Raw genomic sequence first — 18,572 nt, 5'->3', positions numbered from 1 at the left:
GGAGGCGTTGGGAAGCACAAGTGGCAGGTGGCATAGTCACCTACAGAACTCACTGTCACTTGGCACAAATGAAGGAGGATGTGCCTCTAGCAGACAGCTAGCAGTGGGGGCAAAATGTTCTAAGGAACGGGATTCATTAATTCATACAAAAACCCTTTAAGGAGCACCTGCCAAGTGCTGGGCACAGAGAGAGCAAGACCCTAAATTGGTTCTGGCTTATCCAGCTGTAGCCCCTTCTCACGCCTAACCTGAGAGTTCACACTGGTTGAGGGAAACGACCGATAACTGCTTTCCGAAGGAAAAATAACAGATTTAGCTTAATGTCAAAAACTATCAGTCTCAGGGCACCTGGGTGGTGCAGTCCGTTAAGTGTCTGACTCTTGGTTTCGGTTCAGATCATCATCTCAGGGTCATGGGATTGAGCCCCGCATTGGGCCCCTCGCTCAGCACGGAGTCAGCTTGAGGATTCTCTCTCCCTCTGCCTCTCTCCCTCCCGCTGTACGTGTGTGCTCTCTCTCACAAATAAATCCTCAAAAAAAAAAAAAAAACAAAACTACCAGTCCCAGAACTAGGTATCTATACTTCATTAACTCATTAATATAAGAAACTAAGTTGTTTAGATTTCTCATTATGCAAAATTTCAAAGATACATGTAGGCAGAACAGGACAATGAGCCCGATAAATGCATCACCCATATTCAACATTTATCATCAAGAGAACTTATTTTAACAACTCACCCAATGTTTCATGAGATACCACTGAGTTATCAGTGGAAGGTTCTCTAATTCCTTGAGGGCAAGCACTGCTGTTCTGCTGAGAATCCCCATTTTCTCTTGTCTCTGAGGCAGCGGTTTGTGGAAAGAACTGGAAACTGCTTTTACTGCCTTCACCATCCCTTCTACCATTCAGATCTGCAAAACTTTGTGCGTCAGGATTGGTACAGGGTTTCTTATTGCCACCAGTTGTCTGCTGAAACACAATACTGTATCTGTAAACAAAGTCCCCTCAGTGAGAAAATATGGACATGCTCCATCATCTACCAGGGCCCTCCAGGTTGGTAGGGAAGCAACTGTCTCTGCATTGCTCTGTATTGCAGCAAAAGCCTGCAAAGACAGTGCCCCGTGATGAAAGAAGCAGAGGTGCGTCTTGCTCCTCAAGCTGCCATGATGGGCTGCTGCTTGGAGGGCTCGGCAGCTTTGTCTAATGATAATTGCTGGCACAAAATAAGTGCTTAGTGAACAGATCATGAATAATGAATAAAGGAGTTTCTCGGAGATGACAACTTTGAGGTTTTCTTTAAAATGTTTTTGTTTTCTCTTTCCCCAGGGGCTACAGCCTCTAAGGATCTCCAAAGACTTGGATTTTTTTTTTTAAAAAAGCTGTGCTTAAGACCCACTTTCTTAGCATATTCAACCAGAATATTTGGTGGAAGGAGTAGGAGAGCTCAGGCATTAATTACTTTCTTTAAAAGTATCTCACATGATTCTAATATATACCCAGGGTTGGCAACCACTGTTCTAGGTCAGGGCTTCTCAAACTGCTATGTGCACAGCAATCACCTGGGGATCTTGCTAAAATGCATATTCTATATTCTGCCTCAGTGAGTCTCGTGTGGAACTCTAGACTCTGCATTTCTCACAAGCTTTCCTGTGGTGCTGCTGCGGTTGCTGGTCCGCGGACCCACTTTGAGTGGCAAAGACCCAGCCCTCTCCTAGTCAAGTACACAGCAGGCGTTTGGCAGATGCTGCTTCTCTTCTGACGCCTAAGCAAATATGCAAATTACCATTTTCCAGGCAGTGTCATAATTTTACATTCAAATGTTTAGGGTGCAATTTTTGTAGGATATAAAAGGGAATGTGAAAAATAAGCAGATTTGGTTTCAGACAGATGGTGCTTGAGCTATCGCTGAAATCAAGCCGTTCACCAGGAAAACATAAGCTCAGCTACAAATATTCTTGGCAAATAGTTTCCATAAACTTACTCCAGAGACGCGGGACTGACTAGACATGGCGTGAATAACATGAGGTTTTTAGAGAGGTGGGTAGAAATGAGAAATTGTTAAGTTAAACGCTTCAACAGGAGAAGGCAACAGACATGACGCCCTCCCCTGCTGGCCCATTCGTGTTAAAAAACCTCTAATGCACTTTCAAGACCGAAGAGATGCGAGAAAAGACAGGCTACTGTTTACCATGTAACTATAGAAAGTATAAAATATCTGTGCTAGCTGAGCCTCATGGCCAGCGTGATTTCCAACATTTCCAAGCAAACAAGTACTGAAGCACCTTCCTTTGCTCCTGTACCACAGTCGGCCCTTCGTGGTATCAGCGGGATACTGAGAAAGATTTGCCAAGTATCTTTGCACCTGAAACCTTTTCCCGGTCTACCCCCGTGGCTTCAAATATACTGACTGAAACACTCCATCTGATTTATTTTCTCCTTAGGATATTTGCATGAAGCATAAATATCAAAGAGTAAAATAAACAGGCAGAGACCATACACTGCCCCTAAATTAAATAAACAAGATTTTGAGCACACGGCCTAAAGATCCTGTGTATAAGGCGCTCCATTTGGGAACTGGATACAGTATGCACTTCCACAGCAGTGACCACCTTGAAATAAAAAGTAACTTACTGGTATTGTGTTGGCTTCAGAATATGAACAGTAGATCATAGAATTGATGTCGGCGATACAGGTTTTCCAGTCTCTTCCACGTTCACGCAAATCATGGTTGGGAAAAATTGTCGCCAGATATTCTGCAAAGAGCAGGAAGTATTCATGATGATTTTTTAAGAAACCAAAACCCAAAGAATTGACAACATTATTTTATTTCAAATACTAAAATTTTCTATTTGGAATTACTGTTCTCTCTTTCTGAGAGTTCAGAAATCCCACCCAAAGAAGATGCTTTGCTAAATATCTCACTTCTTCTAATATGCAAGTGCCCTATACAACATTGACGTAAGGAGCCACTAATGAAGTTTTGGTGCTTTTATTAAACTGATAAGAACAAAAAAAAGCTGGGGGGATCCCTAGGTGGCTCAGCGGTTTGGTGCCTGCCTTTGGCCCAGGGCGCGATCCTGGAGTCCCGGGATCGAGTCCCACATCAGGCTCCCAGCATGGAGCCTGCTTCTCCCTCCTCCTGTGTCTCTGCCTCTCTCTCTCTCTCTCTCTCTGTGTGTGTGTGTGTGTCTATCATGAATAATAAATAAATAAATCTTTAAAAAAATAAAAAATAAACTGATAAGAACAGATACTATAACTTAGCCAAAAGGCAAGAAGCAATGAGGTTGTGGTGCTTTTTTTAAAAATGTGTAATGGAAAGGCAACTATTTCTGGGGGATAATGCCATTGAATAACCCTATGAATAAGCTAAAACTAACAAAGAAAACTGTAAACAGAAAAGAGTGTCACTGCCAACATTATTACACTGTGGTGTATTGATTTGTGCACACTACGTGTCTACCTTCCCCATGAGCTATTCCTTCTGCCTAGAATACCCTTCCTATTCATCTAGCTAAGGACTGAATCCTTCCAAATCCAGCTCAAATGTTTTGTCCTTAATAAGCCTTCCCTAATGCCCTCAAAATAGTTCTCTGCTCTCTGAGCTTCTCCAACATTCCCACCCTGGTTTGGGATTGATCAGTTTCCTTCAATGGTCCCTTTCTAGACTGTGAACTCCTTGAGGGCAGAAATACTTATTTGTTGTGGTCTCAATGCCTATGTGTTCCACAACCTTCATCCAAATCGCTGGACAGAAGGCTAAGATGTGTTAATGATGACACTCTAATTCTGTGTTGCATGTTACTAGCACTGAAGTACAATTTATTCTCCTGTGTTTTTAGGGTTTTCCTTATTTTTAGTACCAAGCTTCAGCACTGAAGAACTGACTTAGTTCTAGCCATAAGCAGCTATAATCAATAAAGCTTGTCTTTTACCATTAGTCTATGGACAAGTTTTATTCTTTACAAGTTATTACCCATTACATAATATTAAATTGTAAAATCAGGGTCAGACAGGTGAAAAACAGTTAGTTCTAAGATTTATCCAGACTCCATCATTGTCTCTTAAACTACCAATAACATTCATCAGATGACCAAATGATGATAAAAACAAGATTCCGTAATGACTTTACATACCTCTTATTGCAGCCATTTTGTTCGGATCTAGGGGTTGACGGCCTTGGGAATTGACACCTACCCAGCCGTGCATCAGAATTTCCTTAGAGAACAAAATAGGAACCAAGTAGCGGGCTGCGTGCCTAGGATGGGTCTTCTTTTGTGCAGTCGCCAAATGAGTATCAAGCACCCTGACATTCCTTCTGGGATCACCAAGATATCCTTTTAATACACGGGGAAAAAGTAAAATCTTTTGTTTTCTCAGGCAAGGCTACCATGAAAGAACCCAAGAAAATTAAACTAATTGATTTCTAATTTGCTAATTTCTACTTGGATGAATTTTTTTTCTATACCTATCTCTTCCTTAAATGAGTCTCTTTGATGCCATCTGTATAACTCTAATTAGCATTTTTCACCTTTGCTAGTCTTGAATTTTCTGTACTTGAAATAACCGTTTCATTATCTTGAATAAATTCAATTCTTAGGCCAAAGATGCATATGTAAACATGCTGCTCTGAGATCGCATTGCTCCCTTTTTACAGTCTAAAAGCACACTCAGAGCTATATTATTGAGTGAGTATATGTTCCCTGAAGATAATCTGGAAAGTATGGGTGGCCATAATGAAGGATATTGTAAAACAGCTACCATTTATTGAGTAACTACTATATATCAGGCACTATGCTAAATGTTTTGCATCTAAAAACTCGATTTCATCATCCTACCAACTTATTCCCACTTTGAAGAGGAAACAGGCCCACAGAAAGTAAAGCATTTGAACAAGATCACCGAGCCAGTTCTTAAATGTCTGTATATTATCAGCCAAGTGCTCTGAACCATTAATCTGGTGGTGCCTTCCATTCTTGCTATTTTTTTTAAATCACAAAATTGAAATCATGCTTTATATATAGTCTGAATCCTGCTTTTTCAGTTACCATTCTATTTTGAGCATTTCTCCATTTTCTTTAGTTCCTTTTCAAGTCAGCATTCCTATCTTCATGATTTGCCTGACAGGTGACATTTATGTTGTACTTAGGTTCTGAGCATTGTGTTAAGAGCTTTAAATGAATTATTCCATTTGATCCTCCCAATTCTATGCAATAGGTACCATGATTTTTGTCACTTCACAGAGGAAAAAAACTAACACTTAGGTTAGAAAAGCAATGAGGTTTTGATGCTTTTTAAAAAAAGTGTGTAACAGGGATGCCTGGGTGGCTCAGCGGTTAAGCGTCTGCCTACAGCTCAGAGCATGATCCTGGAATCCTGGAATCAAGTCCCACATCGGGCTCCCTGCATGGAGCCTGCTTCTCCCTCTGCCTGTGTCTCTGCCTCTCTCTCTCTCTCTCTCATGAATAAATAAATAAAATCTAAAAAAAAAATGTGTGTAACAGAAAGTCAACTTTCTGTAGCTGAAGATCACATGGTCAGTAAAACACAGAGCTGAGATGTGAATCCTGACAGTGGGACTCAGGAGCCCATGCTCTTCCCCATTATGCTTTACTGCTTTATACATCATGGGTATCCCAGGAGTTACTGAACAAATTCCCTATGGTTGTGTATTTGGCAGTTTCCAATATTTTATGATTGTGTAAAGAACATACCTGTACCAAAATTTAAATAAAAATCTTTTGTATTAATTAAATCTTCAGATATTAGTGGGATTCCTGAGTTAGGCAGCACAAATACTTTTACGGATTTCTGTACAAATTGCCCTTCAGGAAGCTTTCACCAGTGCATACTTTGAACAAGAGCATGTCACAGTGCCCATGTAGTAACAAAGAACACAATGTTTGAAGTTTCTTCCAGTTTGGCTAATGGAATGCTTGAAAAGAAAAGCATCTCCTCTAGGACGGGAGTCAGCAAACTCCAGTCCCCAGGCCGATCCCAACGCCAGTTTTTATAAATCAAGTTGTACTGGCACACAGCCACACCCATTCATCTACCTACATCTGTGGCTGCTTTCATGCTACAGCAGCAGACTTGAGTCGTGGTGACACACACCAGATGGCCCACAGAGCCTAAAATAGTTACTATCTAGTCCCTTTACAGAACAAGTTTGCTGAGCCCTGTGCTAGAATATTAATAAGAGATTAGCTACTTAGAGGTAGAGACACAAAGGAACTATAAAAGATTAGGAAGGCTTGCCCTTAGAAAGCACGGAACTTAGGGTCACCTCATTTCTGCCACTGTGTCTTGGCAGGCAATACGGGAGACTGTTTAGAAACATGAGCTTTAAGTCACAGAGGACAGGGATGCCTCGGTGGCTCAGTGGTTGAGTGTCTGCCTTTGGCTCAGGTCATGATCCCGGGTGATCCCAGGGTGCTGGGATCAAGTTCCACACCAGGCTCCCCGCGGGAAGCCTGCTTTCTCCCTTTGCTTCTCTCTCTGCCTATGTCTCTGCCTCTCTCTGTGTGATTCTCATGAATAAATAAATAAAATCTTTAAAAAAAAAAGTCACAGAGGACTGAGATTTCCAGAACTTCCACTCACCAGCTCTGCGACTTTGAGAATGGGGGTAATAAAAATACCTACATATGGACTCATCTGAATATTAATAGAGAAGAGACCTGTCATTGATTAACACAGTGCCTTGTACATAATACACACTCAATAAATGTCAGCCATTATGATTAATATAACCTAAACCCAACCCTTAAAATAGGAAATAAAAAGCTTCCATTAGCCTGTATCAAGAGTGTTGAAGAATATAGGTTAAATGGTGCTACTTGTAATATGTGTCATTTCGCACTCACCAAAACTGGAAGGAGGGCAGCAAGATGATGAGATAGAATCTTGGCTGTTGTCATTTTCCAACACAACTGGGTAATTCATTGTTTCGTTTTCCGTGCCGCTTTCTGCTCTTACCAATATTTCTATAGGTAAGAGTGCTGAAAGAAAAGGACTCTCAACTGCAAATTCACTATCCAGCAAACTATCCTTCAAGTGTGAAGGTGAAATAAACATATTCTCAGACAAGGAAAACTAAAAGCATTTGTCACTAACAGACCTACTCTTAAGAAAGAGTGGCTAAAGGAAGATCATCAAACAGAAAGGTTATGATGACAGAAGGAATCTTGGAGCATCAGGAAGGAAAAGAAAGCAACAGAAAGAGCAGAAGAAGTATGCGTGAAGAGAAACTTGATCATTTGTTCAATAAAAAATCAAACAGCTACACTGGAAAATAGTCTGGCAGCTCCTTATAAAACTAAATCTTCAATTATCACATGACACAGCAATTTCACTCTTGGGCATTTATCCCAGAGAAATAAAAGCCCATGACATGACACAAAAACCTGCACAATAAAGCTAAGTGTTCTTAGCTTTATTCATAGCAGCCAAAATGGTGAACAACCCCAGATGTCCTTCAACTGTTGAGTGGTTAAACAAACCGTGGTAAATCCAATACCACAGACTACTATTCAATAATAAAAAGAAAGAAAGAACAGAAGAGGCAGAAATATGGATGAATATAATACAATCATACAATCATGAGTTTTATAAATCATATGTGATGACTGAAACAAAAATGAAAACACCATCTGATATCCAAGACAATATATTAAAAGTGAGGAGGGCAAAGGAAACTAAGTGGAATTAAAGTTTCAACACTTCATTCCAAGTGGTAAAATGCTGATACCAGTAATCTGTGATAAGACACATACATATATAACCATATCCAGAGTGACCACTAGGAAAACCATACAAAGCAATGTACTCAAAAACATAAATAAATCAAGACGGAACGCTAGAAAATGTTCAGGTAACCCACAGGAAGGCAAAAAAAGATAAACAAAAAAAGAATGAGTAGGGGAGTGCCTGGCCGGCTCAGTCAGTAGAGCATGAAACTCTTAATCTCAGGGTGTAAGTTCAAGCCCCATACTGGGGGTAGAGTTTACTTAAACAAATAAATTAAATAAACTTTAAAAAAATAATGAGAAAAATAGGGAACAAAAAGAAATATAATAAAATGGTAGACTTAGGCCTAGGCCTACATTATCTTAAATGTAAGTAACCTAACTATATCAATTAAATGGCAGCAAGTGATAAAGTATATTTAAAAAGATCAATTAAAAAAAAATAAAAATAAATAAATAAATAAAAAGATCAATTATGTGCTGTTTACAAAAAACTCTACAAGTTCAATCACATAGGTAGATTGAAAGTAAAAGGATGAAAAGGCATATACCATGCAAACATTAGTCCCCCCAAAAAACAGAGTAGCTGTGTTGACATCAGATAAAGTATACTTCAGGGCAAAGAAACAAATAAAGATGAAAAGATCAACCCTGAGGAAGACAATGATTCTCAATACACCAAATGACAAATTCTCAAAATACATTAAGCAAAAACTGAAAAAGTTGAAAGGAGAAATAATCAAATCCATAATTAAAGTTGAGGACCTCATACCTCCCTATCTCAGAAACTGATCAAACAACCAGACCAAAAATCAGCAAGGATGCAGAATATCTGAACAACACAATCAACTAACAGGATTCTCATTACAGAACATTCCACCCAACAAAACCAGAATACATATTTTTTTCGAATGCCTGTGGATCATTCACCAGGACAAACCACATCCTAGGCCAGAGGAAAAACATCTCAACAAATTGGAAAGAAAAGAAATCATATAGAGTCTATTTTCTGGGCAGCCTGGGTGGCTCAGCAGTTTAGCACCTGCCTTCAGCCCAGGGTGTGATCCTGGAGACCCAGGATCGAGTCCCACATCGGGCTCCCTGCATATAGCCTGCTTCTCCCTCTGCCTGTGTCTCTGCCTCGCTCTCTCTCTCTGTATCTCTCATGAATAAATAAATAAAATCTTAAAAAAAGGTCTATTTTCTGACCATAATAGAATCAAATTAGAAATCAATAATAGAATGACAGGATGAAGTTTCCAAAGAAATAATAAAATACATACGACTTGGGCGGCCTGAGTGACTCAGCGGTTTAGCGCCGCCTTCAGCTCAGGGCGTGATCCTGGAGTCCTGGGATCGAGTCCCGCAACGGGCTCCCTGCATGGAGCCTGCTTCTCCCTCTGCCTGTCTCTCTCTCTCTCTCTCTCTCTCTCCCCTCTCTCTCCCTGTGTCTCTCATGAGTAAATAAATAAAATCTTAAAAAAAAATACATATGACTTAATGAAAATACAACACATCAAAATATATGGGGTATAACTAAGGAAGTACTGTAAGTGAAATTTACAACACTAAATGCTTATATTAGAAAAGAGAACAGTTCTAAATCTATAATTTAAGTTCCTACACCAAGAACTAAGAAGAGTAAAATAAACCCCATATAAGCAAAAAGCATGAAATAATAAAGAACAGAAATCAATGAAACTGAAAATATGGAAACAACAGGAAATCAATAAAACAAAAAGGTTGGTGCCTCAAAAAGATTAATAAAGCTAATAAACCTCTAAAAAGAATTACAAAAAGAAAAAGAGATAACACAAATCATTAATACCAGGAATGAAATAAGTTATCCAGCAACCATCAAAAGGATAATAGGGAATATTACAAACCACTTTACATTCATAAATCTGATAACTTAGCAGAGCTGAATCAATTCCTCCAAAATTACAAAGACCAAAACTCAACCAAGATGACACAGATATCTAAATAGTCCTATAACCATTAAATTTGCAATTAAAAGCCTTCTGAAAAGGAATCAGGCCCAGATTATTTTACTAGAGAGTTTTACCAAACATTTAAAAAATTAATACCAATTTCTCATATACTCTTCCATAAAATAATATAAAATTATTAAAAAAGAGAGAACACATTAGCCCTTGAATGGGTTAGAGACCAAGCCAGAGAAGCAATGACATACAATATGATTATAAATAGGCAACAAGAGGGTTCCTGGAAATAATGGGACAGTTCTGTATCATGACTGTAGTGGTGAATACCTGAACATAAACATATCACAAGTGCAGAGAATTAAACACACACACACATACACACACCCAAATGAATGCAAGTAAAGCTGGGGACATCTGAATAGATGTGTAGATTGTATTGATGTCAAAATCCTAGTAGTGATATTTTACTATATTTTTGCACAATATTAGCATTGGGAGAAATCTGGTTAAGGATACATAAGATCTCTCTACATTATTTCATGCACGTACATGTGATTCTGAAGTATCTCCAAATGAACATTTTAATTTTGAAAAAGCTATCAGTAAGAATTCATATTAAGAATGTTGAACCTAAATTAGAGAGTGCTACTTATAATATGTATCATTTCAAACTCACCAAAACCAGGAGTGACAAAGAAAGATTCTGAATCAATATCTTGGTTGCTGTCATTTGTCATTAAAGTTGGGGGATTCATGGTCTCAGAAGTCATTTCAGCGTTGGATACTGTTTGAACAACATTTTGATAAGTAAAACATCTTTCAGGTGCTGAAAGACAAGAAATCTCAACAGTGATTTTTACATCAAGTAAAACTATCTTTTAAGAATGAAGCAGAAATAAAGACATCCCCAGACAAAGGAAAACTAAAAAATATATATATATATATATTTAATTTAAAATTTTTTAAAAAAATTGTTGCTGGCTGACTTAGTCTTAAAACATGATTAAAGGAAAATCTTCTGACCAAAAGGATATGATGAAGGAAGGAGGCTTGGAGCATAAAGAAGGAAGAAAGACTAATAGGAAGAGTAGAAGTATGCATGCAGAAAAACTAGATCACTCATAAAACTCTGGCAGGAATGGAAATGGTACAGCTGCACTGGAAAGCAGTTCAGTAGTATTTTACAAAACTCAACTTACCATTACCATCGGACCCAGCAAGTGTGCTCTGGGGCGTTATGTCAGAGAAATGAAAACTGATGCTCACAAGAAACCTGTACGCGAGTGTACACAGCAGCTTTACTCTTAATGGCCAGAAACTAGAAACAACCCAGACATCCTTCAACCAGTGAACAGATAAACTACGGTACACCCATACCATGGAATAGTCAGCAATAAAAATGGAGGAACTACTGATATTACACAGCAACTCAGATGAAGTTGCAGGGAATTATGCTGAAGGAAAAAAAAAGCCATCCTGAAAAATGATATAACCATGTAAGTCTATTTACATAAAACTCTCTAAATGACAAAATTATAAAGAGGAAGAGCAGATCAGTGGCTGCTAAGGACAGGGACAGGGCAGACAAGGGCTAGGAGGGTAGGAAGAGAAAAGCAGTCATGGGTTTAAAGGGCAATAGGCGATAGGAGGTATGGAACCCTACTCACATCATGAAATCACATAATATAAAACCGAATACACATACACACACAAACATAAACCCATGCACAAGTACAAATAAAACTGAGAACATCTCAATAAAATCTATGGATGTCTATACACTGGTTGTGACATTGTACTATAGTTCTGATGGATGGTATCATTGGGGGAAGCTGGATGAAGTGTACATAAGATCTCTTTTACAATTACACGTGTAGCTAAAATTTTCTCGATATAAAACTTCTACTCCTGACTTAAATAATTTTAATTATTTTTTTATTAAAAAGGAAAAAACCCTACTAGGTCACATTCAGGGTATTAATGAATCTAGATTAAACAGTGCTACCTGTAATATGTTTCATTTCAACTCACCCAAACTGGAAGGCATGAAGAAATATTCTGAAGTTTCTTGACCACTGTCCTTTTCCAAGAAAGATGAGTAATTTCCCAGCTGAGTGCTATTTCCCAGGCAGGTTTCTGCCTTGAACAGCATTCCTACAAGGACAACATTTTTTAAATGCCATAAGACTACTAGCCTCATGTTCTATAGCCAAATAGCCAATGAAACTATCCTTCTGCACTGCAGCAAAAATAAAGATATTTACAGACAAAGGAAAACCAAAAGTACTTACCACTAACTGATTTATGCTTAAAAAATGGCTAAAGGAAAATCTTACAGAAAACATATAAAAGAAAGAATACTGGAGCATCATAGAGAAACAGCAATGTAAAGAACAGCAACATGAACAAATCCCCGGGGAATTGCACTGAGGGAAAGGAGCCAATCTTAAACACCTTGCGATTCCATTTATACAACAATGCTGGATGGACGAATTATAGATCTGGAGAGCAGATTCCAGATTGCCAATCATTAGAGACAGGGCAGAGGATGGAACTGGGGAGAAAGTCCTCTGGAAAGAGATGGTTGTGGTTACAAGAGAGCAATTATGAGGGAAAATGGTGATGCTGGAACTGTTTCAGGGCTTGCCTGTGGCAGAGGATACATGAGCCTCTTGATATGATAAAATTGTATAGAACTAAATACACACACACACACACAAACAAATACAAGTGAAACTGGGGACATCTCAATTGTCTCTGTGGGGGGTATTACACCAATTTCCTGGTTGTGATCATTTTCTCCGGTTTTTGCAAGATGTTACCAGTGGGGAAAACTGAAGAATGGGAACACATGATCTGTATTATTTTTCACAACTCCATGTGCAGCTAAATTTTTCTGAAAATAAAAAGTACAATCAGAAAAAAACGACCACTATCGGGGCGCCTGGGTGGCTCAGGCGGCTCAGCATCTGACTTCAGCTCAGATCATGATCCCAGGTCCTGGGATGGAGCCCAGAGTCAGGCTCAGGCTCCTTGCTCAGCGGGGAGCCTGCTTCTCCCTTTCCCTCTGCCTCTGCCTCTCCCCCCGCCCCTGCTTGTGCTCACTCTCTCTTGCTCTCTCATTCTCAAATAAATAAATAAAATCGTTTTTTAAAATTAAAGAAAAGAAAAGGTTACCACTATCTTACACTAAAGATGTTGATGAATCTAGATTAAATATGCTACATGTCAAATGTATCTGTCATTTCAATCTCACCAAAACTGGGAGGAATGCTGCAACCTACTGGAGAAACGTCTTGGTCACTGCTATCCTCCAATAAAAGTGGATAGCTTGTCATCTCAGGGTTCTTTTCTGGGCTGGTCTGAGCCTTTACCAACATGTCTACAAATACAATATTTTCAAATACCGAAAGACAGGAAATCTCAAACCATGTGATTGTGTCTGGCCAAATTGTCCTTCAATAGATAATAGAGCAGACTTGTGACCACATTAACAAATGGACCTGGAGGACAGTATGCTAAGTGCAATAAACCAGAGAGTGAAATAGACAAATACTGCATGGTATCACTTATATGTGGAATCTAAAAAGAAAAAAAAAGTCAAACTCATAAAAAAAGGTGATAGAATAAATGAATGGCAGTTGCCAGGGGCCAGGCGGAAAGGGAAGTGGGGAGAGGCTGGTAAAAAAGGTATCAACTTAAAAAAAAAAAGGTATCAACTTTCAGTCATAAGTAAGGCCTGAGGCTCTAGTGCACAACACGGTGACTAGAGCTGATAATAGTGCACTGTATCATCGAATAGAACTTAAGCATTCTCCCCACCAAAATATAAAAGGTAAATATACGTGAGATGGTGGATATGTTAGTGAACTCAATGGCAGGAATCATTTCACTATGTACATGTATATCAAGTCATCACACTGTATATTCTCTAAATATATTACAACTTTGTCAGTTATACCTCAATGATTGCTGAAAACAAGAAATGAATATCCAAACTATTAAAAACAACAACAAAGAATGAATGAAGGGGAAATCATGAATCCTCATACAAAGGAATGCCAAAAGTATTTGTCGCTAGCAGACTTACATTTGAAAATGGTTAAATGAAAAAAAAAAGAAAAGAAAATGGTTAAATGAAAATCTTCTATCAGAAAAGAATGATGAAAAAACACATTTTGGAGCATTAAGAAGGAAGAAAGAACAACGAATGAAAGCAGCAGAAATCTGGATGCAGAAAAACTGAATCAATCATATGTTGCTGGTAGAAAAGTTAAATGGTACCACCTCTCTGGAAAACCATGGGGCAGTTTCTCATAAAACTAAACATGCAATTATCATACAACCAAGCATTTGCACCCTTGGGCATTCATCTAAGAGAAGTAACAATTTATGTGTACACAAAAACCTGTAAATAAACGGTCATAGCAACTTTACTTGTAATACTGAAAACCGGAAAAAGTTGAGACATTCTTCAACAGTGAACCAATACACAAACTGTGAACACCCACACCACGGAATAGTACAGAGCAATAAAAAAGAAGGAAATGCTGATACAGGCAACAAGTCAGATGACTCTCCAGGGAATTATACTCAGATGAGTGTGGTTACAAAAAGGCAAGATGAGGCATCTTCATGATGTTGATGGATATGTTCTGTATCCTGACTGTGGTGGTGGACATCAAACCCACTCATGTGATAAAATCTAATAGAACTAAACACATACACCAAAATCAATACAATTAAACTGGGGACATCTCAGTAAGATCTGTGGAAGGTATCAATGTCAGTACTCTGGTTGTGATGGCCTATCATAGTTTTGCAAGATGTTATTGTGTTATTGTTGGCAGAAATGGGTAAAGCATAAATGAGATCCCTCTGTATGATTTCTTACAACTACATGGGTATCTCAAATTACAATATCAAAACTTTAATTTAAAAAAAAGGTATCATTAGCTGACACGAAGGATGTTGACACTTCTAGTTTAAACAGTGCTACTTGACACAAGTATCATTTCAAACTCACTGGAATTGGGTGGGATGGAGAGAGATGAAGAGACAGGATTTGGGCCACGGCCATTTCCTGATGAAGTTTGGTAATTGATTGTCTGATCAATCAATTGGTTGTTTTCCAGGCTGGTTTCAGCTTCTGGCATTTCAACGAGTACAGCTTTTTCAACTGCAAAAGACAAGAATGCTCAACTATGAATTCTACATTGAGTGAGATTATCTTTCAGGAAGAGGAGGGAAATAAATATACTCTCCCACAACAGAACAATTTTTAAAAATTGTTTCTAGCAGATTATTAAAAGATAGCTAAAGGAAAATCTTCTAACAGAAAGGATAGCATGAAAGAAGGAATCTTGGGGCATCGGTAAGGAAGAAACATAATAGAAAGATCAGAAATATAGATGGGGAGAAACTAGATCACCCATACATTGCTCTTGGGAATGTAGAATAGTCCAGCCTCTCCAGAAAACTGTTTTGGCAGTTTTCATAAAACTGAACATGCTATTACCATAAGACCTAGCAATTGCACTCTCCGCATTCATGACAGAGAAATGAAAACTTGTATTTACACAAAAATCAGTATATGAATATTTTTTTGTTTTTTTTTTAGTACATGAATATTCACAGCAGATCAGCTTTACTTCTAGTATCCAGAAACTTGGAAAGAAAAAACAGATGTCCTTCAATGTGTGAATGTTTAAAAAAAACTGTTGTGTATCTATACCATGGGAAACTCTCCATCAATAGGTGAGAAATTAAAACTCATATTTACCCAAAAATGTGTACACAGATATTTATAGCCACTTTACTCCTAATAGCAAAACACTGAAAAAAAAATCCAGATATCCTTCAACAGGTGAACAATCAGACAAAATTAACATGCCCATAGCATGGAATACTATTTTCAGGAATAATAGTAATAAACTATTGATACATGCAACAAACTGGATGAGACTCCAGGCAATTAAACTGGGTGGGAAAAAAAAGCTAACCCCAAAAGGTTATATCATATGTGACTCCACTTATATAACAATCTGAAGAGACAAAATTATAGAAATGGAGAAAATATCAGATATAGCCAGGTGTTGAGGATGGGTCTTCGAGGCAGGGAAGGTAGGTGTGGTTGTAAAAAGACACAATAACAAGGAATCCTTGAGTGATGGAAATGATCTCTACCTCAACTGTGGCGGTAGACATGTGAACCCACTCATACAATAAAATTGCATAGTGCTAAATACACACAAGCACAGGGACACATATACACATACACAGATGCAAGTAAAACTGGAGGTATTTCAATAACACCTGTGAATTACATCAATGCCAATGTCTGGGTTGTAACACTGTACTATGGTTCTGCAAGGTGGTATCACTAGGTAAAATACATAAAGCATAAACAGGATCTCTCTGTATTATTTCTTACAACTGCATTGAACCTTAAATTACATCAAAATTAAAAGTTTCAAAAAGAGCTATAGCTGGCTTGTATTAAGGATGTTGATGGATCTAGATTAAACAGCACTGCATGTAATATGTATCATTTCAAACTCACCAAAATTGGGTGGGACCAAAGCAGATGAAGAGTCAGTATCTGGGCCACTGATATTTCCCAATAAAGCTGGGTAATAGACTGTCTCAGAACTGTTTTCCTGGCTGGTTTTGGATTTTTCCGGCATTTCTATAAGTATGAATTTTTCAACTGCTGAAAGACAAGAACCCTCAACTGTGAATTCTACATGAGGCAAAACTATCCTTCAGGGGGAAAAGTAAAAGAAACAAAGACATTTTGCAAAAGAAAGTCCAAAAGAATCTGTCCCCAGCAGACTTACCTGTAGAGAAAGATGAAAGGAAAATCTTCAAACAGAAAGGACAGGATGAAAGAAGGAAATGTGGTACCTCAGGAAGAAAGAACAATGGGAAGAAGAGAAATGTGGATGGGGAGAAATGTGATCACTCATACATTGCTGGTGAGAATGAAAACTGGTACAGTCTCTCTGGAAAGCTGTTTCACAGTTTCTTATAAAACTAAACACGCTATTACCATAAGATTCAACAACTGCACTCTTGGCATTCATGACAGAAACAAAAACATATCTACGTAAAAACCTGGACGTGGATGTTCATGGCAACTTTACTACTAACACCAAAAACTGGAAGAAAAACAAAACCACCAACAACAACCAATGTCCTTCAGTGGGTGAATGGTTACAAACAACTATTGTGCACTGCAACCACAGAAAAGGGAGAAAGTGCCGACATATGCAACAACCTGGATGAATCTTCAGGGTATTATGCTGACTGAAAAAACTAAACGATCTTCAAAGGTTACATACCTTAAGATTCCCTTTAGAGAACACTCTTGGAGTGACAAAATTATAGAGAGTAGTGTTTGCCAGGGGCTAGGGAAATGGGCAATGGGAAAGAAAGGGCAGCCTGGAAGAGGTGGGTGTGGCTCTAAAAATGCAGGACGAGGGGTGCCTGGGTGGCTCAGTCAGTTAAGCCTGTGATTATTGATTTCGATTCAGGTCATGAGCTCAGGGTCGCAATCTCAAGGTTGTGGGATGGAGCCCTGTGTCAGGCTCTGCACTCAGTGAGGAATCTCTGCTTGAGATTCTCTCTCTCTCCCCCTCTCCCCCTGCTCATGCACTCTCTCTCTCTCTCTCAAATAATAAATAAATAAAATCTCCTTTAAAGGGGCAAGATGAAGCATCCTGACCGCAATGGAACCATTCTGTATCCTGACTGTGGTGATGGACATCAAACCTACTCGTGTGATAAAATGAGATAGAAATAAATACAAATGCACACAAATCACTATAAATAGAACTGGGCACATTTCAATAATATCTGTGTATTGTATCAATGTCAATACCCTGGTTGTGATATTGTACTGCAGTTTTGCAAGATGTTAACAGTGGGAGAAATGGGTAAAGTGTAAAATGTACGACTTGATGTTATTTCTTACAAATATACATGCATTGAAAACTGTTTCAAAATAAAAAGTTTAATTTTAAAAATGAGCTACCACTGGCTTCTATTAAGGATATTGATGATATATCTAGATTAAACAGTGCTACTTGTAACACACACTATTCGAAACTCACCAAAATTGGGTGGAAGGCTGACAGATGAAGGACATTGGTCACTGCCATTTCTCAGTGAAGTTCCAGAATTTCTTGTCTCAGGGTTGTTTTCCAAGTTGGTTTCTGTTATCACTGGTATTTGTACAGAAAGAACATTTTTCAAGTACTTAAGAACTCTCAACTGTTAATTCTATAGGTAGCAAAACTATCCTTCATTACTGTACAGGAAATAAAGACATTGTCACACGAAGAAAAACCAGAAGAACTTGTCCCTTGCAGACTTGCCCTTAAAGAAAGGCAAAAGGAAAATATTCAACAGAAAAGAGATGATCAAAGAATGGATCTTTGAGCATCAAGAAGAAAAAATAATGGAAAGAGAAGAAATAGGCATAAAGAGAAATTATATCATTTATATATTACATGTGGAAAGGTGAATGGCCTGAAAAACATTTTAGCAGTTTCTTATAAAACTAAACATGAAATTATCACATGACCCAGAATTGTGCTCTTGGGCATTCACCTCAAAAAATATACACATAAACGTAAGTGGACACAAAAAACAGTATATAACTGTTCACAGAGTTAAACTTCTGAGAGCCAAAAATTGGAAACATCCCAGATATTCTTCCATGGGTGAAGAAACAGAAACAGTTGTACATCCATAGCATGGGAGAGCTTTCAACAATAAAAAGGAAGAAACTGTTGATACATGCAACTATTGGTATGAATCTCCAGAAAATTAGGTTTAGAGAAAAAGCTATGCCCCAAAGGCTATATATATATAC

The 18,572-nt window shown here is 38.3% G+C and overlaps 1 protein-coding gene across 1 annotated transcript in view; it reads right to left on the bottom strand.

The window, feature by feature from the left end:
- Positions 1–18,572, bottom strand: part of BEND2 (BEN domain containing 2) — a 62,875-nt gene that overhangs the window by 19,257 nt on the left and 25,046 nt on the right. Inside the window, exons 8-16 of the mRNA XM_077889276.1 lie at positions 17,809–17,919; positions 16,257–16,406; positions 14,721–14,873; positions 11,726–11,848; positions 10,371–10,520; positions 6,867–7,001; positions 4,137–4,337; positions 2,632–2,753; positions 738–969 (exon numbers count right to left, since the gene is read on the bottom strand). Coding sequence (XP_077745402.1) covers positions 738–969; positions 2,632–2,753; positions 4,137–4,337; positions 6,867–7,001; positions 10,371–10,520; positions 11,726–11,848; positions 14,721–14,873; positions 16,257–16,406; positions 17,809–17,919 — 1,377 coding nt within the window. The remainder of the gene's footprint in view (positions 1–737; positions 970–2,631; positions 2,754–4,136; positions 4,338–6,866; positions 7,002–10,370; positions 10,521–11,725; positions 11,849–14,720; positions 14,874–16,256; positions 16,407–17,808; positions 17,920–18,572) is intronic.

This window comes from Canis aureus, chromosome X (genome assembly GCF_053574225.1).
Source record: "Canis aureus isolate CA01 chromosome X, VMU_Caureus_v.1.0, whole genome shotgun sequence".
Taxonomy (NCBI): Eukaryota; Metazoa; Chordata; class Mammalia; order Carnivora; family Canidae; genus Canis; species Canis aureus.
This window is presented reverse-complemented; position numbering and strand designations above follow the sequence as displayed.